At 44.8% G+C, this 23,774-nt stretch overlaps 1 protein-coding gene across 4 annotated transcripts in view; it reads right to left on the bottom strand.

The window, feature by feature from the left end:
- LSS (lanosterol synthase) overlaps positions 1-22,868 on the bottom strand; it is a 35,241-nt gene extending 12,373 nt beyond the window's left edge. For 2 of the 4 annotated variants that reach the window (XM_053283081.1, XM_053283082.1), the window contains exons 1-13: positions 22,652-22,867; positions 21,074-21,245; positions 19,311-19,449; positions 17,437-17,545; positions 13,751-13,872; positions 13,442-13,538; positions 11,756-11,891; positions 10,772-10,880; positions 10,256-10,374; positions 8,622-8,719; positions 7,973-8,000; positions 6,864-6,920; positions 5,953-6,024 (exon numbers count right to left, since the gene is read on the bottom strand). In XM_053283081.1, the coding sequence (XP_053139056.1) occupies positions 5,953-6,024; positions 6,864-6,920; positions 7,973-8,000; positions 8,622-8,719; positions 10,256-10,374; positions 10,772-10,880; positions 11,756-11,891; positions 13,442-13,538; positions 13,751-13,872; positions 17,437-17,545; positions 19,311-19,449; positions 21,074-21,245; positions 22,652-22,662 (1,269 nt within the window). In that variant the 5' untranslated portion in view covers positions 22,663-22,867. Of the gene's footprint in view, positions 1-5,952; positions 6,025-6,863; positions 6,921-7,972; positions 8,001-8,621; positions 8,720-10,255; positions 10,375-10,771; positions 10,881-11,755; positions 11,892-13,441; positions 13,539-13,750; positions 13,873-17,436; positions 17,546-19,310; positions 19,450-21,073; positions 21,246-22,651 lie in introns of all 4 variants that reach the window. The other 2 variants (XM_053283083.1, XM_053283084.1) reach the window with 2 other exon arrangements.
- Between the last annotated feature and the right edge of the window lie 906 nt (positions 22,869-23,774).

Here is a 23,774-nt window from a genome sequence, read left to right as displayed (position 1 = left end):
TTACATAACAGCCTTGCTGAATCAGGCCCAAGGCCCATCTAGTCCAGCATCCTGTTTCACACAGTGGCCCACCAGGTGCCTCTGAGAAGCCTACAGGCAAGAGGTGAAGGCATGCCCTCTCTCCTGCTGTTGCTGCTCTGCAGTTAGTACTCAGCGGCATCGTGCCTCTGAGCCTGGAGGTAGCCTATTGTAATCAAGACTAATAGCCACCAATAGACTTGTCCTCTATAGATTTGTCTATGCCCCTTTTAAAGCCATCCAATCTTGTGGCCATCACCACATGCTGTGGCAAAGAATTCCTTTGATTAACTATTTACTAGGTGAAAAAGTACTTCCTTTTGTTGGTCCTAAATTTCCTGGCAATCAGTTTTATAGGATGATCCCGGGTTCTGGTGTTGTGAGAGAGGGAGGACAAAGCTTCACTCTCTCCACACCATACATAAATTTTCAGATCTCTGTCATGTTTCTCTTCAGTTGCCTTTCTTCTAAACTAAAAACACCCAGATGTTGTAGCCTTGCCTCATAAAGAGGCTCTAGGCACCTGATCATCTTGGTTACTGTCTTCTGCACCTTTTCCAGGTCTATAACGTCCTTTTTGAGATATGGTGCCCAGAACTGAACACAGTAATCCAAATGTAGCTGCACCATAGTTTTGTATAAGGGCATTATAATATCAGCCGTTTCATTTTCAGTCCCCTTCCTAATGATCCCTAGCATAGAATTTACCGTTTTCACAGCTGCCACACATTGAGTCGACACTTTCAACAAGCTGTCTACCACAACCCCAAGTTCCCTCTCCTGGTCAGTCACTGACATCTCAGTCCCCATCAGTGTATGTGTGAAGCCAAGGTTTTTTGCCCCAGGGTGCATCACTTTACACTAACTTACACTGAACCGCATTCGCCATTTTGTTGCCCATTTACCCAGTTTGGAGAGATCCTTTTGGAGCTCCTCACAGTCTTTTGGACTTCACTCCCCTAAGAAGCTTAATGTCATCTACAAAGTTGGCATCCTTGCTGCTTACCTCAACCAAGTTCATTTATGAATAAGCTAAAAAGCACAGGTACCAGTATAGATCCCTGGGGGACCCCACTTCTTCGTTCCCTCCATTGTGAAACTGTCCATTTATTCCTACCCTCTGTTTCCTATCCATCAACCAGTTATCTATCCACAATAGAACCTGTCCCCTTATCCCATGACTGCTGAATTTACTCAAGAGCCTTGATGACGAATTTTATCAAATGCTTTTTGAAAGTCCAAATATAGGACAACTGGATCATCTTTATCCACATGCCTATTGACACTCCCAAAGAACTCCAAGAGATAAGTCAGTCAAGACTTGCCTTTGCAGAGACAATATTGGTTCTCCTTCAGCAAGCCCTGTTCTTCTGAGTGTTTAACAACTTTATCCTTAAGTATTTTTTCCATCAATTTACCTGGGACAGACATTAAGCTAAATGGCCTGTAATTTCCTTGGCCCCATAGGATCCCTTTTTGAATATTGGTGTTACACTGGCTACTTTTCAGTCCTCTAGAACAGAGGGCCGATTGTAGGGACAAGTTACATATTTTTTGTTAAGAGATCAGCAGAGATGTGGTCGAGAAAGCCAAAAAGAAGTTAAAGGATTATTTTGAATTGAATTTAAATCAACGATTGGATAATAAAATTGTCTGGGATGCAAGTAAAGCGGTTTTGAGAGGTTTTTTCATACAGCAAAATGCATATTTTAAAAAACAAAGAGGATTGAAAAAAGAGGTATTATTGATGCAGATCTCCAAAAAGGAAAGGGAACTGGTATGGACTAAAGACAAGAAGAAGGTTTCTCAAGCTATTAAGATTCTACAACAACAACTTTCTATGTTAATAGCAAATGAACTTGAACAAAATTTGAAATATATTAAGCAAAGATCATTTGAGTTTGCAAATAAACCAGGCAAGTTGCTAGCTTGGCAAATTAGATCCGAGAGGAAGAAAAATTTTATATCTAAAATACTTACAAAAAATGGGCTCTCTTATAATGGAAAGGAAATAAGGATGGAATTTTTAAATTATTATTCAGAACTATATAAAGGCAAAATAGTAGAAGATTAAAAAGATGAGCAATTTCTTAGGTCTAAAAATATTCCAAAACTTTCTCATCAACAAATAGAAATTATGAATGCTCCAATAACAGTTATGGAATTAACAGAAGTAATAAATCAAGCTAAATCCAACAAGGCCCCAGGGCCTGATGGACTCTCAGCTTTGTATTATAAGTCATTTAAAGACCAAATTTTACAACCTCTTCAATGGACTATGAATGACATTTTACAAAAAGGGATTATGCCAGATTCATGGAAATATGCAAATATTACAATAATCCCTAAGCCAGACCAAGATCCAATATTAGTTAAAAATTATAGACCAATATCACTTTTAAATAATGATTACAAACTCTTTGCTGCTGTTTTGGCAAGAAGAATGAAAGTGATATTAAGAGACTTTATTCATGAAGATCAAGCTGGCTTTTTGCCAAAGAGACAACTGAAAGACAATGTTAGAACAGTCTTAAACGTATTGGAGTATTATGAAAAACATAATGACAAACAGATGGCGATGATTTTTTTGGATGCAGAGAAAGCTTTTGATAATATTTCGTGGCAGTTCATGTGGGGACTATTAGAGGAAATAACTGCGGGTAATAATTTCATTAGAGCAATTAAAACTATTTATTCGGAACAATATGCTAGGATTATTGTAAATGGAGAATTATCAGACAATTGTGTAATACAAAAAGGGACTAGACAAGGCTGTCCACTCTCCCCATTGCTTTTTATATTGGTTCCAGAAGTGCTTTGTAGAAGTATTAGAGAAGATGATGAACTACATGGTCCCAAAATTGGGAGACAAGAATATAAGTTGAGAGCCTTTGCAGATGATGTTGTGTTATTTTTAGAAAATCCAATGGACAAGACTGAAAGACTTTTGTACAAGATACAGCAATTTGGCCAGTTGGCTGGATTTTATATAAATAAGACTAAAACTAAGGTTTTGACTAAAAATATAGATCAGAAAACTAAAGACAGATTATTTGAAATAAGTGCGTTAAGAGCGGAGAAGAAAGTAAAATATTTGGGTGTTTGGTTAACAAATAATAATTCTTTGTTGTTTTTTTAATAATTATGTTAAAACATGGAACTTAATGAAAAATGATTTGCAAAGATGGTCCAAAATGAATCTATCTTTAATGGGAAGAATCTCAGTGGTGAAGATGAATGTTTTACCTAAAATGTTATTTCTCTTTCAGACTATTCCTATAATTAATAATATGACTTGTTTTAGGCAATGGCAGAAGGATATAACTAAGTTGGTTTGGCAGGGGGAAAGACCAAGAATAAATTTTAAGAATTTAACAGATCCAAAGGAAAGAGGTGGCCTTACCTTGCCAGATTTAAAGTTGTATTTTGATGCTGTATGTTTGACATGGCTAAAAGAATGGATAACATTGAGAAACCCTAGTTCTTGATCTGGAGGGATTTGACAGAAGGATGGCATGCTTACTTATGGTATGAAAAAAGTAAAGTACATAAAGATTTTTTGAACCACTATGTAAGAAGGAGTTTAATGAGGGTATGGTTAAAATATAAAAATTGGTTAGAACCAAAAACTCAGTTATGGATATCTCCAATTGAAGCTTTATCACGTAAAGAAGTAAATATGCAGGTGTCTGAGGGGTATTTATAGAGATCCGTTGCATTTTCATGGAAAGGATTGTAAGTTAAAAACTTTAAATGAAATACAAAATGTGGTAAGAGATTGGTTTCAGTACTATCAGTTAAATGAGATTTATAAGAAAGACCTTAAAGTTGGATTTGAGGATCAGATTTTGAATTTTGAGAAGGAACTATATCAAGATGATGAAAAATTAATTTCTAAAATGTATAAATTGTTACTTTTAGAGGAGACAAGAGAGGAATTGGTTAAAACAACTATGATAAAGTGGGCTCAAGATGTTGGACATAATATAGAAATGGTAGCCTGGGAAAAGTTATGGAAGAATGATTTAAAATTCACTGCTTGTTATACTTTGAAGGAAAATTATTATAAAATGATGCACAGATGGTATTTGTCACCTAAAAAACTGGCATTAATGTATAAAAATGTTTCAAACAAATGTTGGAAGTGCGGGGATTCTGAAGTTACTTTTTTTTCACATGTGGTGGACTTGTGGGAAGGCTAAGGCCTATTGGGACATGATATATAATGAATTAAAGAAAATATTTAAAGTGACATTTTCTAAGAAGCCAGAATCCTTCCTGCTAGGAATAACATAAGGAGAAATTTCTACAAATAGCTTTACTTTTTTCCTGTATGCTTCTACGGCGGCTAGAATAATATACGCACAGAAATGGAAGACTAATGAACTGCCTTCAAAAGAAGATTGGCTGATAAAAACTATGGAATATGCAGAGATGGCAAAACTTACAACACTGATAAAAGATCAAAGCTTAGAATGTTTCAGGGAAGATTGGAAACCTTTTTTGTTGTACTTAAAGAATTATTTTCCTAATATGGATCTTACAGCTGGATTTGAAGTTTGAAATGCAGGTTGGGTAGACTAATGGTTTTTTCTTTTTTCTTTAAGCTTTAAATTAGTGTTTTTTAAATTAATATTATAATAAGGTAAACTTTATAGTTTTTATTTCACAAAAAGAGGTGCACGGGAAGTCCAATTGTGTTTATTATGGATGTTATGATTATTGTTAAAAATTAATAAAAATTAAATTTCAAAAAAAAGAGAGAGAGAGATCAGCACTTTCACATTTGAGTTCTTTTAGTGGATGGATGCCATCCAGCCCTGGCGATTTGTTAATTTTCCAAGAGGCTGGTCACCTCTGTTTGACTTGGTTCTTCAGTCTCCATCCCCAAGTAGATAAGTTCAGAAGCAGGTATACACTCAGTCTCCTCTGCCATGCAGACAGATGCAGAAAATTCATCTGGCTACTCTGTAATCTTCATATCCTCCTTAATGATCCCTTTCACTCCCTCATCATCTAACAGTCCAACTGCCTCCCTGGCAGGTTTTCTGCTGCTAATATTATTTTTATTATTCCCCTTGACCACTTTTAGTTATATGTTCCTCAAACTCTCTTTTTGGATCCCTTAGTATCTCCTCGCATTTATTTTGCCAGAGTTTTGTGCTCCTTTCTGTTCTCTTCAGTTGGGCAGGACTTCAATTTTCTGAAGGAAACCATCTTGTCTTTCATAGCTTCTTGATTCTACTCGTTAATCATGCTGGCCTCCTCCTGGAAGAGGTACCTTTCTTCCTTTTTGGTATACATGCCAACTTAGCTTCTATGATTGTGTTTTTAAATAGGCTTCATACTTTCTGGAGCATTTTGACTCTGACTTTCCTTTTCAGCTTTCTTTTTACTACTCCCCACACTTATTTACTATTTCTCAAAGTAAACTGCTTTGGAAACATTTGTTGAAAAGTGGTATATAAATATTTGTTGTTATGTCCAAGGTCGCCTTCTTTCTGGTCAGTTCCATGACCAACTGCTCCAACTAAGGCAGTCATTTAGCATATCTAGAAATGTGGCCTCTCTGTCAGGCCTTTGACTTTCTCGGTTAGATGTTGCAATGCCTTGATGACTAGAAAGGTGTTGTAGAGTAACAGTAGCAATTAAAAGTCCTCCAAACCCTATTGCTTAAATTGGGTGTTTGGTACACACTGTGGCACGCACTGCATCCCTAGAAGAATGAACTCAGAGAGAGAAAGAGAGAGAGAAACTTACACAATCTTTCATATAACCAATCAGAGACACAGGCAACATTAAGAATATTGGAGTGAGAGGTGGGCAGGATGCACATAGTAAAACTGAAATGTATTCACATAAACAAAATTATGGCTAATATTACTTCAGAACTGAATCACAAGAGGGTGACTCGTGAGGTAACTTGATCTTTACCTGGCTGATTCTTAAGAACTCATGCGCATGTTGCAAACAGGAAATAAATTCAGACTTCTTCTGGGCACCAGCCTTAAAAATAAGATTGTTTTTAAGCTTGATGTAGTGTGAATTTTTGATAGTAAATATTAGTAAAGGGGTGGGCCCCCCCCCCTTGCCCCCGACCCCCCAGGCACCCCCCCAAACAATTTCGAGCCGGTGGGGGCTGCCGCTGCCGGGAGGCTCTCCAGAGCTCATTACCAGGCAGGCAGCCCTCACTGCTGTCACATGCAAAGGAGGCGGGGCCCAGGATCCACAGAACCCGGGCACGCTCATTTCTAGGCAGGCAGCCCTTGCTGCTGGGATTGTATTCATTTCAAGGAAGTGAAATGAACATTAGCCCAGCAGTGAGGGCTGCCTGCCTAGAAATGAGCTCCGGAGAGATCCTGGCAGCAGTGGCCCCCACTGGCTCGAAATTATTGGTGGGGGGTTTAATTCCTCATGGACCAGCACGGACCGGCACTCAACTCCTCATGGACCAGCACCAGTCTGCAGACCGGCGACTGAGAGTACTAGACAACTTATATTTAAGTAGGTGCTACTTTACATTGGGGTACAACACAACATTGCTGGCTATGGGCTTGCTTGCTTCTCTACTATTGCCGCCATTTTTATTATTTCTCTGTTTTATGTGAGCTGGATTTGCTCCATATTTTATACAGCTTCTTGGAAGACAGTCAATTCATTTGACTTTGACCGATAGGTCTCAGAGATATCTTGTTTTCCAGAGGAGCTGCTGTTAAGCTCAATCATCTCTTACTTAATGTAATACAATTCTCCCCAAAGGTAGGAAAAGGAGTCAGGTCTTTCCAAGTTGTGACAAGATTTATGGAACTGTAGGTCAAGAAGAATTTTTTTTTTTTTAAACCCACCTCCAGGAAAGCTTGAACAGCAAATGCTGTATCCCAAAGCTGTGACCCATTGGTGCCCTAAAAGAGAAAAGGCACAGTTAGAAACACCCATCTATCTGTTAGAGCAGGCCTACTCAACTTTGCCCCCACTCCCGCTGTTTTTGGACTACAGCTCCCATAATCCCCAGCCACAGTGACCAATAGCCAGGGATTATGGGAGCTGTAGGCCAACATCTGCAGGAGGGCCAAAGCTGAGCAGCCCTATCTATGTTAGATCATGATTTCTTAACCTTTGGGCCCCCAGATGTTCTTGGACTACAACTCCCATCATCCCCAGACATGGCCTTTGTGGCTGAGGATGATGGGGGTTGTAGTACAACATCTGGGGGCCCAAGGTTAAGAAACCCTGCATTAGAGGAATGAGATCCACTTGCACATCATTCCCTCTGCAGAATGTGCTCAGCTGATTCCAACAGGCCAAGAGACACCTTTCCTCAGATGCATCAAGTGGTAAGAAAATATTATTTTCTTCACAATAAACGACTTTTACTCTTGACTGCCTCCTCTCAAATTCAACTGCTGGCAAGTGATATGGCTGGGAAAACAATATGGTCTTTTGGCTGCAATACAAAGGAGTTTCCCTTCTCCGAGGAGGTAGAGGGGTGTGTCTCCATGTGAGTGAGAGAGAGAGAGAGAGAGAGAGAGAGAGAGAGAGAAGGGGCTGGGCCGGGAGCAGTGGCGAGGAGAGGAAGCACTTAACCCCTTCTCTGACTGCCATTTGCCTGCTCTAAATCACCCTCTCTCCGTAAGGTTTTAAAATACCTTTTCTCACACTGAAAATCCTGTGCAGGGCCGGGGGTGGGGGGAGCTACTGGGCAGGAGATACTATCTGGAGTATGGAAATGACAGTCTGGGGAAGGATTAAGCCCCTCTTCCCCCTCCCTGCCACTTTTCTGATCTAGTGCCCCATGGGAAATATTTTCTTTCTGGTTTAAATAGGTTTGTTGGCGCAAGGTCACCTGCATCTGTGTGTATCGTATAAGGTTAGCCCTCAATATGAGAGAGAGAGAGAGAGAGAGAGAGAGAGAAGAGAAGAGACCCATTTTTTTCTGGCTATCAGGAAGATTTACCTGCATCTTCAGGCCATCTAGTCCCAGCCTGCAAGGAGATAGAAAGCTACAGTGTTGAATACTGACTGAACACAGCCCTACACATACTGTCAACAGGCTTTGTGAAGCCTCAGTGCACATATGGACAAGAAGCCGGGGCTATCTTTATTGCCAGTACCGAAGAGCCCCATACCCCAGCCGTGCAAGACCCAGGTAAATGAGTATTACTGCTAGTCATTCAGGAAGAATTGCCTGTGCTGTGGTGGCTGGAGGGTTGAGTTGGGTTAGGATTTGAGAAACCCAGGTTCAAATACTTTTTCAGCTCTGAGGCTCACTGGGTAGCCTTGGGCAAGTTTTTCACCCTAACCTACCTCACAGGGCTGCTGTGAGGTTAAAGCCACAGTTCTGGCCACCTTGAATCAAGGGCTGAACACAACACAACAAAGAATGAATACATGAATAGCCCATGAAAGTCCTGCTTGAGAACTTAACGGGGCTGTTCAAAGGGCTAGCTCTTTCCTACAGCAACACTAGCCAATCCTGCTCTCTTCATGACAGACCAGCAGTTGTGGCGTCCCTGACAACGAACATTGTGCCACTGGTGTGTTTAATAGTATAATGGATGCTGCAGCTACAAGAAGTACCACATTTGGGATTTCCACGACTTTACCAGAGGTAGTCAGGGATTCTGGAGACATGTTCTTGGAATGCAGGAGATTCATTGCCCTCCACATACCAGCGCGCTAGCATGTTAATTGTTTTTGAGATCTATAGGAACAGAAGAAGAAAAGCCAACAATTACCTACCCTCAGCAGGCTAAAGCAACTGGCATCTAATATCTGACTGTTCACAAACTTAGATTCTGCATCACAACACAGGCAAATCAAGGCTCCTTGATCAGTGACCCAGTGGATTCAGAAATCAGCACCCAGCAGGAGTTACAACCAAATGACTAGTGCTTAGATTAAACGAAACAGTCCTTCATTTCCTACACAGGTTCATACTCTGACTTCTTCACGGAAAGACTGACACCCTGACTTGTGCCCATCGACTTGGTGCACCCAAATTCACTGGGGTGCACTTCTAGGACTCTGAAAGGCTGCAGCCCAGAGCTCGTCAGGGCCGGAGACACATACCCAAGTCACCGACCGAAACTGCCAAACAAGGGAACTCAGCCTCTGCCAAGAACAGGGTTCAAGTCTGGCAGACTGAGCACTGGGCTTCAAGGGCACTCTCGAGGATGTCGGACCAGCCTGCCTGAGCTTCCCAAGCACAGGAGCAGCAGCAACACACTGCCCAGCTCAAACATGAACCAGCACATCCTAGTGTTCAGCTATAACCCCCAAACCCCTTTTGGGACAGAGGGAGTCCGAAGCTGCAAAGAATGCTTCAAGGGGGCTGACTGCAGAAAGGAAGAGGAGACTGCTGGCAGACCCCTCCACCCACCCCGCACACACATGCAAAGTGGCAAGGGCTAGGCCTAGATCCTAGTCATGCAGCCTTGGAAGGGCAGTGTGTGGGGAGAGGGGAAGGCTGCTGGAAGCCTCCCCCGCCACCCTCCAATACATGCCCCTGCCCTTTCCAAAGGCTCCCCATTTTGGCCTTGGAAGGGCAGCATATGTGGAGATGGGAAGGCTGCTAGCACTCCCCTTCCATCTTTGTGCACAGTCTTCAAAGGCTGAGCATGCTGGAAGTGGAGGAGCGTTGCCAGGAGTACTCTCTGCCTCCCCAAATGGCATCATACTTAAGAGGGAAAGATTGCTTCCTGCAGCATATCCCTTCATTCCTGACAATGTGTGCAAACACAATGGAGGTGGGGAGCCTATCTGGCATGGGGTGTGCCGCCCACCCCAATTCTGCTCACAGGAAATGGGCAAGGGTGTTTGCCTCTTCGAGTCCTCTTGCTCCATTTCTCACACACTTCTGATCCCAAGGGCCAATCCCAGAAGACCTGGCCACAGAGATTGCTCTTTAGGCTGAGCAACTTCTCTCCAATGCAAGGACTCTGCCTAGCTCCCACTCCTTTCTCCCAATTGCTGCCTTGGATCCTGACCTCTGCCTGCCTTTCAGCACCCTTGTGCCACTGGCCTTTCTAATTCTTGCTTGCTGCTCTAGAACCTGACTCCTGTTTGCTTTGGACCACACGCCCACGTCTGGTCACCTAGATAGACAACTGGGCCCTGAAACCTAGCAGACCATGACAGAGCTGCAGCTGAGGGGAGCTGGGACAAATTTTCCAGGATCCAAAGAACAAGCTCATTCCCAGAGTTATTTCGCAATAAGCAAAATGTTCAAGTGACCTACAGGGCCAATGCTGATGGACTTGGTGAATCGGTCATCAGCCTTGATGTGGTCGTATATCTCTTCTATGGCTCGATGTCTCAGCATCTTGCTGTGGTATCTCTCATAGGTGTTGATTATTGCTGGAATGGAAGTAGAGAGACATTCATAGGTGTTCTGCACATGTTCCCTCCTGAAGGCATGTGTTTTAAACCTACATTGAAACCTACATTTCCAAGTATGCACATTATATTATTTCCTCCAACAACATTCCCTTCACTGCTACTACTACATTTTACCCCACCCAATACAGTGCAGCAATGCCTCTCTAGTGACTTGCTAGGGAAAGCTACCTCAGAAATTGTGTTTCATTCTATCCTGTCTTCTCTTTAGGGATAACACTGGTCTCAGCTTGGCCAGTAGCATTCTTTCAACTAGAAAAGGGAACAAGATGTCTCGCAAGGGCAAGCACGCAAGTCCTAACTAAGGATGGCAAAATGTTCAATAATGTTCCAAGTTCAGAGTTAGCATCCTACTCACCATAGACAACTGTAAGCAGCCAGCTGTGTGGCGTGTAAACGTCACACGCCGCAACATTATTTCTCTGCGCTGGCCAGTCAGTGCTGGAATAGTCTTGGACATAGAGCTCCTGCGGGGAGGGGGAGGGGAATGTCACAGGATATTACATAACCGAATGAGGAGTAGAACCGAAGTCCGAAAGAGACTGCAGAGGTTCAGTCTCAAATCAGGCCAGCATATTCAGCCAACAGTGCACTTTGACATAAACACAAATATTGTGAAGACTATATACAAGAGATGGAAAGAATCATAAGCACAGGTGTTTTTCTAGATTTTGCAGCTATTTTGCATTGAGACTCAAATTCTGTGTTCAGAATTATGTACGTTTGCATTGTTTTCACTCTATTTCATTGTTTCGCAGTATATATATATTTGTCGAATTCACTGATTTTTGTGGGAGGAGAATAATAAAATTTGGATTTTTTGCTTTTTCACACAAAACATTATGGTAGCAGGACTGCAGCAAGTATGAGGAGGAGTAGGGTGTGCATGTAACACACTGTGTATTCTGAGCATGGAACGCAACGCAAAATGTGCAAAATGTTTAGTCGGAACAACCGGGTGAGCTGGTTGTCTCAATGGCACGACCCCTATTCCGCCGGACCACTCCAGCCACCATTTTTGAATCGAAAATGGCGCTTAGTCAGGGGTAGGAATGTTCCACCTAGGAACGGGGCGTTCTGAGCTCAGAACAGGACCCCCTGTTCACTCTAAATGGCTCGTTTTGAGGCAGATCCCTAATGAGGAGTATGATCAGGGGTAAATGAGTAGTGATTTTGGACACCACACAATGTATATTTTCATTCCACAGGAGCCTAAGTTTTAAGCAAAACTGTAGATTCCATCCATGTTGTACCATTATGTGTCAGGATCTCAGTTCAGCATCCATGGAATTGCAGGAAGGGGAAGCAAAAAGAGCACGGCATCAAGGTCTCTTTGAAGTACCTGTCGGAGACTCAGGATAAGTTCATCTTCTTCTGCAGTAAGGCGTGTGGCATAGCAGTAGGCCATCGGCAGGTAAACTTGACGGCAATGACACCAAAGTGTGGAAGGATGTGCTGGCATCCATGAGGGAAATAACCTATGACATAAAGAGTCTATGATCAGGGACTGGCAGAACACAGGTATTCGGAGTTAATATAACAAGAAAATATAAACACAGTTACATTGCACTTAAAGAGGTTTCAAGACAGAATTCCATCTTGTGGCATACAAGTCTAGAACTAGTGGTTAGGGATGAGATCACCTCTGTAATAACATAAATTCCAGAGCAGACTCGAGAAAAGCAGGCAGAGTGCAAGAACAACCCAACGTCCCCTTTTCAAAGGGCTCACTGATTTTATACACACACACACACACACACACACACACACACACACACACACACAAAAGTTCCTAATGCAGGATACTTCCTGTGGCCAGGGCCAGCTCCAGTCTCAGGTGGCCCTCAGCAAACTGCCTTTCATAGTGTGCATACACACACTCACACCCCTGAGTGGACAATAAAAGCATCACTCCACCACACAGAAGCTATGGCAGTTATGGAGGTGGTCTCAGAAGCTGGCAATGGGCCCTCAGCAACTGTCCAATGATGTTGGCTCCTGACACCCGCCCAACAAATTTGTACAGAGCTACTCAGTGCATTAGAACAGAGTAATTTGGGCACAAAAGCAATGGATTCCAGCAAGGCAGGTGCCGTCAAGCAGGTAGGCCAGAGGCCCTCAAAAAGTACTTTAACATGCATTATTTTGTTATAATCCCTACAACCACTGTTTAGGGTCAACCAGTGTTCTTGTCCTCATATTACAGGTGCGGGCTGAGAGAGAAAGAGGTAACTCAGTAAGCAAAGGTGAGGGGGCAACTTCCCAATTTATAGCTTAGCCATGACACTACACCATCATCCTAGTCAAGCAGCTTCTAGGATGAAGAAGGGCAAGTAGTGACTCCCAAGCATGGGTCCAAGATCCTGAAAAGCGATAACACCCACACACACTCAGGGGTGCCATCTGGCCCAGGTCAGGCAAGGAGGCAAGTATGCGACAGGATACCATTAGCTGTTTTTCAGGGAACTGGCAGGTGGCAAAGCCCGAGAGGAAATGGCCAAAAAGCAGAAAGCAGCAATGGGGACAGAGCAGCCTTGCTGAGGAAATTTCACCTAGAAGGGCACCTGAGATCAAGCCTAGAAGATACTGAATAGTCTGAAGAGTTCAGAAAGATTCTAGTTTATCTTATGTTTCCTCCAACTATACAGTTACAAATTGCATTCTCTCTCTTTTGGAAATTTCCTCAGCATTTTCAAGTTCAGAATGAAAAATTAAGCATTTCAAGATAGATTTTAAAAGGCAACTTTTCCTCCTGTTTGGGTTAAAATATTAGCATTTGGGTTTCCTGCGGCCAGGCTTTCCCCTCATAGAACTTTATGGAAGCAGAAGTTCCTTCAAGTGTGAGTTCTGGCAAAAAATAAAAAATAAAAAAAATCTGCTCTTCAACTGGACATGCCAGAAACTGAAATTAAGACACACACACCAACCTATGGCCCACCTGCTTGATGGCACCTGCCATTCTGCCTCTGTGAGAAGGTAAAGATACAATTCATATGTGTTTGAATGAATACATTAAAGTTACACTTACCATATCTCAGGGAAAAGTGTATTCATGCCTTCCCAGCTATAGACATTCAAGACAGCCAACCAAAATTTACCCCAGGAAGGGATTCCCACAGCACCACCTGAAGAGCCAAATATAGAATAGTTCAATATAAATACCTAGAGTGACAGAGGAAAAGCAGTGCAGCAGGGTGCCCGGCCCAAGCCTCCTGCCTCCCCGCCCCAGGAAAACATCCTCTGGGAGCTTAGGCCCCTTCCCAGAGGCATGCTGGACAGAAAACCCAACGCCACCCCCACTTCCTCACTCCTCAAAGGTCTCGAACCAGGGAGTCACCTTTGCTATGGAGGTTGTTCCGAGCTCGCACCAGGTCTGGGTCATCAGGACTGATGCCAAGAATTCGCAGGGCTGTGTAGTTGAGAGCAGTTGCAAAGACCTTGGACAAGTCCTCAATGTGCCTACCGGAGAACAGATTAGGCAAGCATGAAGAACACCTACATGGCGCCCATGCAAAAAATGCCATTTGTCCCTGCTGACTTGCGGCTAAACAAAATTTATTGTAAGTTGAACTGAGCAATATAAAGGGCTGTGAGTAATTTCAAGGAAGCACAACTGCTATCAAAGAGACAGGAATTGACGTTTGCAGTGAAAACAAAGATGGACAATCATTCAGGGGACTATTTGAAAAGTGTCACACAGAGGTTTAACGTGGAGCTCCAGTCCCCAGCAGGCCTACATCTTTTCAACTGGGGCTTATTTACATGATCAGTCATTTTTCACACATTCAAGGGTATGTCAGAAACTTGCAGTGAGTTTAAAAAGAGTCAAAAAGCTCTGGCAATATCAAGAGTCAAGGATTTGCTATCTCAGGAGAAGTGATCACTGGGAAGTTGGCTTGCTTCTCTGATGGTTGGAGTCCAAATTTCCATAAGGAGAAAAACAATGAAGACTGGGATGGGGAAGAGAGTGTTCAAATTCTGTAAAGATCCTGGCTCCTTTAGATAGGGCTGGAGCCAGTAACTCAAAACAGATCATAACCTCTGAACCTCAATTATGTACGCATGCCATTACCATTAGCCCAGTTCTGCAGCTCTTCAAGACCTCAGGTTTCTCTCTTAAACTTGCCAACCTCGGGTCATATTACTGACATTTGGACATGGCCCAGGCAAGCAAGTACTGCATTCCCAGGCCATTGAGACATCTAGGGCAGAGAAGTAGCAATGAGAAATATCACTGCTGCCCAATATAGGTGACTACAAATGTATTTACTAGGCACAGTCTGGGAAGCACACTGGAGAGGAGAGCTGGTCTTATGGTAGCCAGCATGACTTGTCCCCTTAGCTAAGTAGGGTCCACCCTGGTTGCATATGAATGGGAGACTAGAAGTGTGAGCACTGGAAGATATTCCCCTCAGGGGATGGAGCCGCTCTGGGAAGAGCAGAAGGATCCAAGTTCCCTCCCTGGCTTCTCCAACATAGGGCTAAGAGACACTCCTGCCTGCAACCTTGGAGAAGCCGCTGCCAGTCTGTGTAGACAATACTGAGCTAGATAGACCAATGGTCTGACTCAGTATATAGCAGCTTCCTATAATCCTCACTCACTCCAGGTTTCAGGCAGCCCTAAGCAAACTGCCTCCCACAGGCCCCCTCCTACCTAGCTGGGCCCCAAAGGAGCAATTCTGCCATCATCACCAACACCACATGAAGACTACGGCCCCAGAGGTGGCCTCTGGGATCAGCAGTGGATGCTTCCGAGGGCCCTTAGCAGCTGTCCGACAATGCTGACTACAGCCGTGGATGACGAGTCCTCAATTGGACAAGCTTGAGGAAGTTTGCCCTAAGCCTACAAGACCTAAAAACTGGTCCAGGTTATAATGAACACAATCCACTTTTCTCATACTCATACATTAGCAACACAGGAACCTGCCTTCTACCAAGTCAGGCCATTGGTCCATCTAGCTCAGTATTGTCTACACAGACTGGCAGTGGCTTCTCCAAGAGGCAGGCAGGAGTCTCTCTCAGCCCTATCTTAGTGAAGCCAAGGAGGAAACTTGGAACCTGGATGCTCTTCCCAGAGCGGCTCCATCCCCTGAGGGGAGTATTTTACAGCACTCATATGTAGTCTCCCATTCAAATGCAAACCAAGGTGGACCCTGCTTAGCTAAGGGGATAAGTCATGCTTGCTACCACAACATTGAAGGTACTCCTGCCACACATTGTAGTTCACCAACCAAGCCTACTGTAGGCACTTCCAGCCTGCTGGAGTCCAAGACATTCCTTTATCATCTGGCTTAAATGTTTCAGTTTCATTCCCAGCCTACCCCATCCTCGACATCTATCTTCTATATATTTAATTCACTAAGGCATGGATTCTCAACATTGGGTCCCCAGATGTTATTGGACTTCAACTCCCATAATCCCCAACCAAAGGCCCTTGGGGCTGGGGATTATGGGAGCTGAAGTCCAATAACATCAGGGACCCAACACTGAGAAGCCCTGCTCTAAGGCATGGCTAATCCCATGCATGGCAGCTCTTGCGAGAGTTCGTGAGCAAAAGCACCTGATTGGGCAGTGGGGATTCCATATGCAGATAGGGAGGAGGAGCCTGTGATGGTTAAAGTCAGTTGGAATGCAACTGTTGCTGGTCGGAAGATGTTCTTGATTGTAGAGGAGAGAAATCTATCTATCTATTTCTCTATAAAAGGACAGTGGGCAGGGGTCTGCGAAGAGAGGAGCCATGAGGGAGGAAAGAGCCCCTTCAGGAGAAGGAGGCTTCCACTGTGAGAATTAGATGAGGAAGCAAGATGAACAAGATCTGTTAACTCGGGAAGGGACAGAGAGAGAGCGAGAGCGAGAGAGAAGAGCGAGTGGAGGAGAGAGAAAGAGAGAGCAACTGAGGGGGAAAGAGAAAGAAGGAAGGGCGAGGGAGGGGCCAGGGCCTGTCAGCGGCCTGAGGGGAATGGGTGTCCATGGCGGCAGCAGCAAGGAAGGGCCCAGTCAACCACGGCTGCTGTTTGGGCCATTGGCAGAGGGAGGCAGGCAGGCAAAGGACCTGTCAGCAGCCTGAGGGGAATGGGTGGCCATGGCGGTGGCAGCAGCGAGGAAGGGCCCAGTCAACTGCTGCCGCTCCTGTGGGGAGGAGCAGGAGTGGGGCTCTGGGGATAGGAGGTTGCCGCTTAGCCAATAGGTGCCAGCAACGCTGCAGCCGCAACCAAGAGGGGTGAGGGGGATGGAGTAAAGGGATGGAGGAGTGACCAAGAGGGGGATGGCAGCAACCGGTTGGAGGAGGAGGGCAACTCAGGTGATGGTGGAGAGATCTCCGAAGTGAGGGCGGCTGTGGCAGGAGGTGAGGGGAGCAATCAAGTACTAGTGTGCAGATGCTCTGCATAGGTTAAGCTAGTTCAGTTGAAAATGCAAGATTTACAGGACAATCCTATGCATATTTATTTGGGGGAAAGTCCAGTTGTGTTCCATGGGGCATTGCAAGGCCAAGGAGCCAGAGGCAGCTCCCACTGAACTCCAAGTGCGGCTTCCGACTTCCTGTTTATTAGGCCTGTGTAATGTTTCCATGGACGCTGAATACTCTGCCCAGCCCCCTGACACTGCTCAAAGGCTATCGTTGCCATCGCATAGTGCCACGAGGCCCTGCAATAGAAATAGAGCCCACTTGAGCCTCAGTACCATCCTGGAAGGCATGCATGCTGCATTGAGAAGTATAGTCCTTCCCAGTGCTTTCCCCATAGAGCTCTATGGGAGAGGTGTCAAGAAAGACTACACTTCCCTCCGCACCTTCCAAGACGGCGCTGGGGCTCAAGAGGGCTGCCTTTCTTTTGAAGCGTCTCACCAGCCTGCACTGTGCGAAGGTCTCTCAGATTGAAGGGTTTTTGCCCAAGTGGCTCCCACTTGAAAAACAGTGAAGATCGCTGCCCTAGTAAATGTGTTTAGGACTGCAGCCTTAAAAACAAAGCAAGAGACACTTCCATAGCATCCTTTCTGAATTACTGGCTTTTTAGCTTAACTCACAGGCCCCATCCTCCATCTGGGAGCTGCACCGAACGTAGGTAGCGCACCATCTCCTTCTTGCTCTCTTCTGGAAGCGGGATCTTAGCAACATGGCATGCGATTAGGAGCCCTGTTTGAAAACAGATATTCACTGGGAGCATCAAGTCCCCTAATGCAGCAGGGTGGTCTGTGTCCCCCCACCCCCTGCCAGGCAGCAAAAAGAACAAGCATAACATTTAAGGGAAGCAGAGACAGCCTACACTGGGCTCACTCCTGCTGAAACTTGGGGAGGCTGCTAGGAATGTCTTGACATAATTAAGACAATGATGAAATTAAAAAGGAATCAGAAAACCATTTTGCCCAACCATTTGCTGCAGAGCAGGCACATCCATGAAACTCACTGGGTGACTCTGGGCCAGACACTTCTCTCAGCCTAACCTACTTCACAGGGTTGTTGTGAGGAGAAACATAACCACATACTCCACTCTGGGCTCCATGGAGGAAGAGCAGCATATAAATGTTTAAAAACCCATTCATTTATGCTAGCACAGTATGCCACAACAAGGAACACAGCGCACCACAGAAGATGCACAAAGAGGTAAGCAAGCTGTGGGGCATATGCTGCCACAAAGCTAGATCAATATTCAGTATTTTACAGGGGACTGAATGGGGGTGGAAATTCCTCAGCAATGGTTCACTTAGGCTCTGAACATGAGCCTAGCATTGAACAATGGTTTCTAAAAGAAAGTTTCACTGGGCACAATACAATGCCACTGATATGTCTTTAATGTTAGCAATCCCCAATATCCCAAGTAAGGTGAGTGGGGAGGACAGGATACCAAGATCATGGGTCCGTGTGTTGGGTGGATGGGGGGGGGGGGGCGCGAGATTCCCAATTCCAGTGGGCCACAGCTAAGGGACTAGAAAAGAAACATTGCAAGATATCCATCATAAATTTACACAGCTCAAAATCTCAAAACCAGTGAGGCTCTTTGACTCCTTAAATGTCCCAGGGAAAGCAGGACTAGATTTTTTACACCCTTCGTATTTAAAGTGCCTTTTCTAATTTCTAACCTACATTTGCTACTGGCTAACTTGTAATCTCCCCTCCTCGTACTTGTAGTCTTGTTTAACCTACGTTCTTCTGTACTGTATTATCTCTACCCAGCCCCATCAAATCAAGGACAATGATCAGTTACAACACACCTCTGAGGAAACCCAACAAGACAATGCTCTTAAGCCCGCGTCTCTTCATTCCATCTCCACAAGTCTCATTCCTTGCTCAGCTACTAAGGTAAAGTGCGCCGTCAAGTCGATTTCGACCCTTGGCGCCCCCAGAGCCCTGTGGTTTTCTTTTGGTAGAATACAGAAGGGGTTTACCATTGCCTTCTCCCACGCAGTACGAGATGATGGCCTTTCAGCATCTTCCTATATCACTGCTACCCAATATAGTACCAGTGGGGATTCAAACCAGCAACCTTCTGCTTGTTAGCCAAGCATTTCCCCGCTGTGCCATTAGGTGGCTATATTACTCAGCTCCACCACCAACCAATCAAATGTTCAGAGAGAGGGGAGGGACAGGCGAGCAAGCATCAAACAGCAGTGAAGCAGCTTTCACCCCACACCCGCCCCCTTCCCTACTCCTTTCCCCCTGGCTGGTGATGTAGAATGCTCTCTACTATTTTCACATGGCTTGCAAGAAGAAACAAGTGCAGTCATGAAAGACTCGGAAGTACTCTCTTCACCTTCTCCTGCCTGCTTCCAGAGAACAATAGGAGTGGAGAAAACACGAGGAGACAGAAATCCGAGCCAAAATGTTAACATTTTGACACAGCATTGTTTGTTTGGGAAGAAGCTCTCAAAGTCTGACTGGTTAACGATTCATATCTCCATACCTGGCAACAAGAAGAGAGGTCCCCCATAGTCCCCAGCCCAATGGCCATCCTCCGCTTGTAGGCCTGAGTAAAACTTCATCCCATTCATTGCTGCCTCCTGTGCAGTGCAGGCCTTGGGCAAGACTGGGAAGAATTTATTCTACAAAATACAAATGAAGAAGGATGGGGAAGAGACAGAGGGACACAGATGAACTCTGCAATACTCATGTTCACCACTCAAAACCACCAGAAAGTTACAAACGGCAGCAAAATTCCCAGCCCCATCAGCTGCTAACATCTGATCCATACTGGTCTGGTTCAAACACAAAGCTCCTTGAATAAACCTAAGAGCTACGAACTCCATCCCTGCTCCTCCTCTCTCATGCACATGTTGGAAGAAGAGTGAAGGCTTTTGCTTTCTCTTTAAGAACAAGTTACAGATCTGTGTGGACCAGGACAGCAACTGGAAGGAGAATGGCCTGGCATTTACTCTCTGACCCAATTCAAGATACCCAAGCATTTCTGGCCTATAGTAGGAAAGCTCTTGTCCCCATCTCCCTCCACTCTAGTAAAGGCCACATTTCCTCAGAGTGGTAAATTCCCAACAGTGTGGGAATTTCACCACCAAGTAGCCATTCCTGGAGCTGAAATGCAGGATATCTTGATTGGGACCCATTTTCAGGAAGGCAGCAGAAGGGAGGCTGAAGGGAAAAGGGGAAAGCTAGAAACTGTGAGGAAGGGTGGGGGGGAAAGGAGCATAATGCGGTGCATAGGGTTTTCAAAGATGCATTCAGGGCTTTTTCAGAAGGATGGTATGTTTTTTGGAACACCAAGGAAGGAATACCAATACCAAGCAAGGAATAAATGGGGGGGGGGCTTTCCAATCACATTAGGGCTAAAGACCCTAATGAAGTGCTATATTGCAGTGCTATATTTCTCAGAGCAGAGGTATGGGGTATATACCACATCCCTTTCCCAATGCCTAGTGATTGCATTGACATGCACTTGGATACAAGGGATTTCAAGTTCACTGCAATCTCTCTGGGATCGATAATTTGTGAAGTCACTATGGGGCATAAAGGTTTCCAAGAAGAAAAACTGCAACTTCAGATGAGCTATAACTTAAGAGATTCTCAGTCCTTAGTGTGGAAGCCTATCAGGAGTTTCTCAATTAGGCCCAATTTTCTGATCACACTAGGCAACACTGAATCTTCATATTTGACTTATGCAAGTCAAAGGAGTGGCCTGCCTTAGAATCTCCTGCAATGTATAGGGATCCTGCAATAGCCAGGCTGGAGTGTAATCAAAACAATTGAATTTGATCTCAAATCAATTCAGGTCAAACGGGGTAATTAGCAAATTCCACCCCAAATCGAAACACCCTCAAAATAGAGGACCTAATTCAGGTCAAGGAGAAACATGCTTGGTTTGACCTGAATCGATTCAGGTGATTCAAATGCCATTTTGAGGCCCATTTTGCTAGAAAAATGGGCCTCAAAACGGCGCTTTTCCTCAGGCAGAGCTGGTCCACCAATTGGAGTCGTAGGTAGATTAGTCCTCCGCTCTGGATTTAGTGCATCAGCTCACCTCAGAAGACTGGTCTACCCAAGAACACACTCACAGGTGGCTGCAGAGAGAAGGGGTCACCAGAACTCACACCTCACCTCCGTACACACACAGAAGCATTCCCGAAGGGCAACTCTTGGTCATTGTAACTAGCAAGTTCTCTGCGTGTGTCCCATCCCATGTTTCAGAGACTTAATACAAGTATTTAAAATACATACCGTATCTAGCCCTAGAGAGTGAGCCTCCAACCCAGTCTGTTCCCGGTCACATTCTTCATCATCTGCCAGAAATCGCCAGCGCTGCCGCCCTTCTTCATTACTCAAGCGCCAGTGGGTTAGCTTTGTAGCAGGCTCCGTTTTATATGGACCGCCTCTTCTTCTCCGCAAACACCTAGCAGGGGTGGCACAGAAGACTGAAGACAGGGGGAGGGGGACCTTCTGCATGCCAAGCAGAGGCTCTTCCACTGAGCACCAAGCCCTTGGCAGTCTCCTCCTCACCCCTCAGCAGGGAATTGGCTGGCAGGTGGGCGGCGGGGGGAGAAGTGGGTGCAGCGGGCGGGGGGGGAGAAGCAGGATGGCGGAGGCACAGATGCTCTGTGCTCAGCCCAGCTAGTGTGTGGGCGTGTATATATATACACCCCTCGCTAATCCCATGTGTGGCAGTTCTCGTGAGAGTTCGCAAGCAAGGTGCCGGAAGGGGAAGAGGAAAGCGGCGGTGCCGGAGGCAAGGCGGGAAACAAAATGGTGGCAGGCACGGGAAGAAAGTGGTGCTGATGCTCTGGGCCCAGCCTAGCTAGTATGATATATTACTACAATCTAAAAGGGTAGAGGCCAGGATTCTACTGCCTCAACCTGCAAAATGTGTAGTCAAGCTTTCGGCAGATACCGGGGCTCACTTAAGGCTCAGCCTCAGAAGTTGATTGCAGTATCAAAACTCAGCCCTGGGAAATATGAAGTAGTACCAGGATAGTTCTGATATTATTAGGAGAAATGTGTTTTCAGGGCAAAGAGGAGCAATTATTTGTTCCCTTTCCCCCACTCTAAGATTTTAAGGTCTTATTTACTACATACCATTTTTCAACAAAAAAGTTCTCCAAGTAGTTTTTAGGGCAAGAAGAATGAAGAAATGGTTCCAAAAGGGCTAAGAAACTACACTGACACACACATACTGATACACAAATACACCCTAGCAGCATTGACGACAAGCAACCCTAATTCATAACTAGGAATTTTGTGATGAGCACATTCAAGATATGGGTATGGGATGGGGGAGGAGGAAACAATGTGCAACAGCTCGAGACTAAATAGCAGCATTTATTTATTTATTACATTTATATCCTGCTCTTCCTCCAAGGAGCGAGGAGCTCAGTACATGCTTATTTTTATCCTCACAACAACCCTGTGAGGTAGGTTAGGCTGAGAGATACACTCAGTCATACACTCAGACACTACTGGCCTGGAATCACCCAATGAGTTTCATGGTTGATTGGGAATTCGAACTCGGGTCTTCCCAGTCCTAGTCCAACACTCTAACTGGCTTAGCACATAAAAGTTAATTAATTGCCTGATATATTAGTAAAATACAATTTAATTCTATTATTAGATATCCCACCACCTTCGTATTTATCAGCCAAAATACTGGAAGGCAGGAGCAAATTGATTTCTTAGTGAACAATTAGGTATTGCCTGCACTCCCCCAACCCCACCCCCGTATGTTCTTAAGCAAAAAAGACTGGACTCTTTTAAAAAAGAAAAAGCTGAAAATTCAGTATCGGGGCAGTTTTGTGCCATACTCACGTCCCATCCATCCTGTTGTTCTGCACCAGACGTGTAATCAAGCAAGGTTTGTATTCAAAGCAGCAGCATCATTTCAGAAATGATGAGATAAAGAGCCAAACTGTTGTCCAAACTAAGCCCATACACCATACATCGCCACGCCGGACCGCAATGCACTCTGGGATGTGAAGTCGCCTCCTGAAAAGAGCCATCACCTTACTTAGCTCTGTGAACTACTCTTCCCACTATGCACGGCGCAACATCCGATCTGGAGCCACATAAGCTCATGATGACGATGGCCAATCATTGAGGACTTTGTGGGCGGAACTCTTCCAAAGTAGAACTCAGCTAGCTTCGGTCTTCCCAAGATCTTTTTGCTCTTGCTGTTGCTGCCGCTGATGGGAAATATTGTGGGCTTTCTGTGTTGTTTGTGGTGTCCACGCAAACATATATACTGGCACTATTCCATATAGAGACCGTGTAATAGTATCTGGCAGAAAAATCCCGCTCAGGGAGTAGTGAGACACGAAGTAATGCAATATACTGTTTTACTTTCCCCAAGGATAGTAGAGTCCTTTTTAAGACTCGGAGAGGGCCCGGGGAGCGGCGAGGGGCAGAATGTTCATCTGAGCCCCTGTAACGTAATGTGTGTACTCATCTTGTCAGATTTGTGTACCCCATGCAACAGCATGGTCAACTGCACTGCACTACAGTACAGCATGCACAGTGTGACCAAAGGAAGCTGCTTTCTTTTTTCTGCCCACAATTTCTGTCAGACTTCAGTACCTTCTTCAGCATTGGAACAAAACAAATCTAAATTCTGCAGGAAAAGCATCAGATGCTATTGCTTATGTTATTTGGAATACAAAGAGGGAAAGGCTACAATGGTGTTTATTAATGCAAATGTGAAGTACTGTGAAATACCTGGAGAGCTGGCAAGAAAAAAGTATGCTCCATCTCCATTTGTAGCCAGTGCCCTTACACTGAAGATACAGCTGTCAGAAAACCTTACCCCAGAGCTTGCATGCCACAGTTTGGAATTCCAAGTTGCTCCCTATATCTTACCTACAGCACAGCAGTATAGAATTCCAAGCTTCACTTTTCACTTCCTATTTCAGCATTGTAATGCTTGTAGCCTGTTCCC

Source organism: Hemicordylus capensis, chromosome 1 (genome assembly GCF_027244095.1).
Source record: "Hemicordylus capensis ecotype Gifberg chromosome 1, rHemCap1.1.pri, whole genome shotgun sequence".
Lineage (NCBI taxonomy): Eukaryota > Metazoa > Chordata > Lepidosauria > Squamata > Cordylidae > Hemicordylus > Hemicordylus capensis.
The sequence above is the reverse complement of the archived record's forward strand: the minus strand, read 5'-3'. Positions and strand labels throughout refer to the sequence as shown.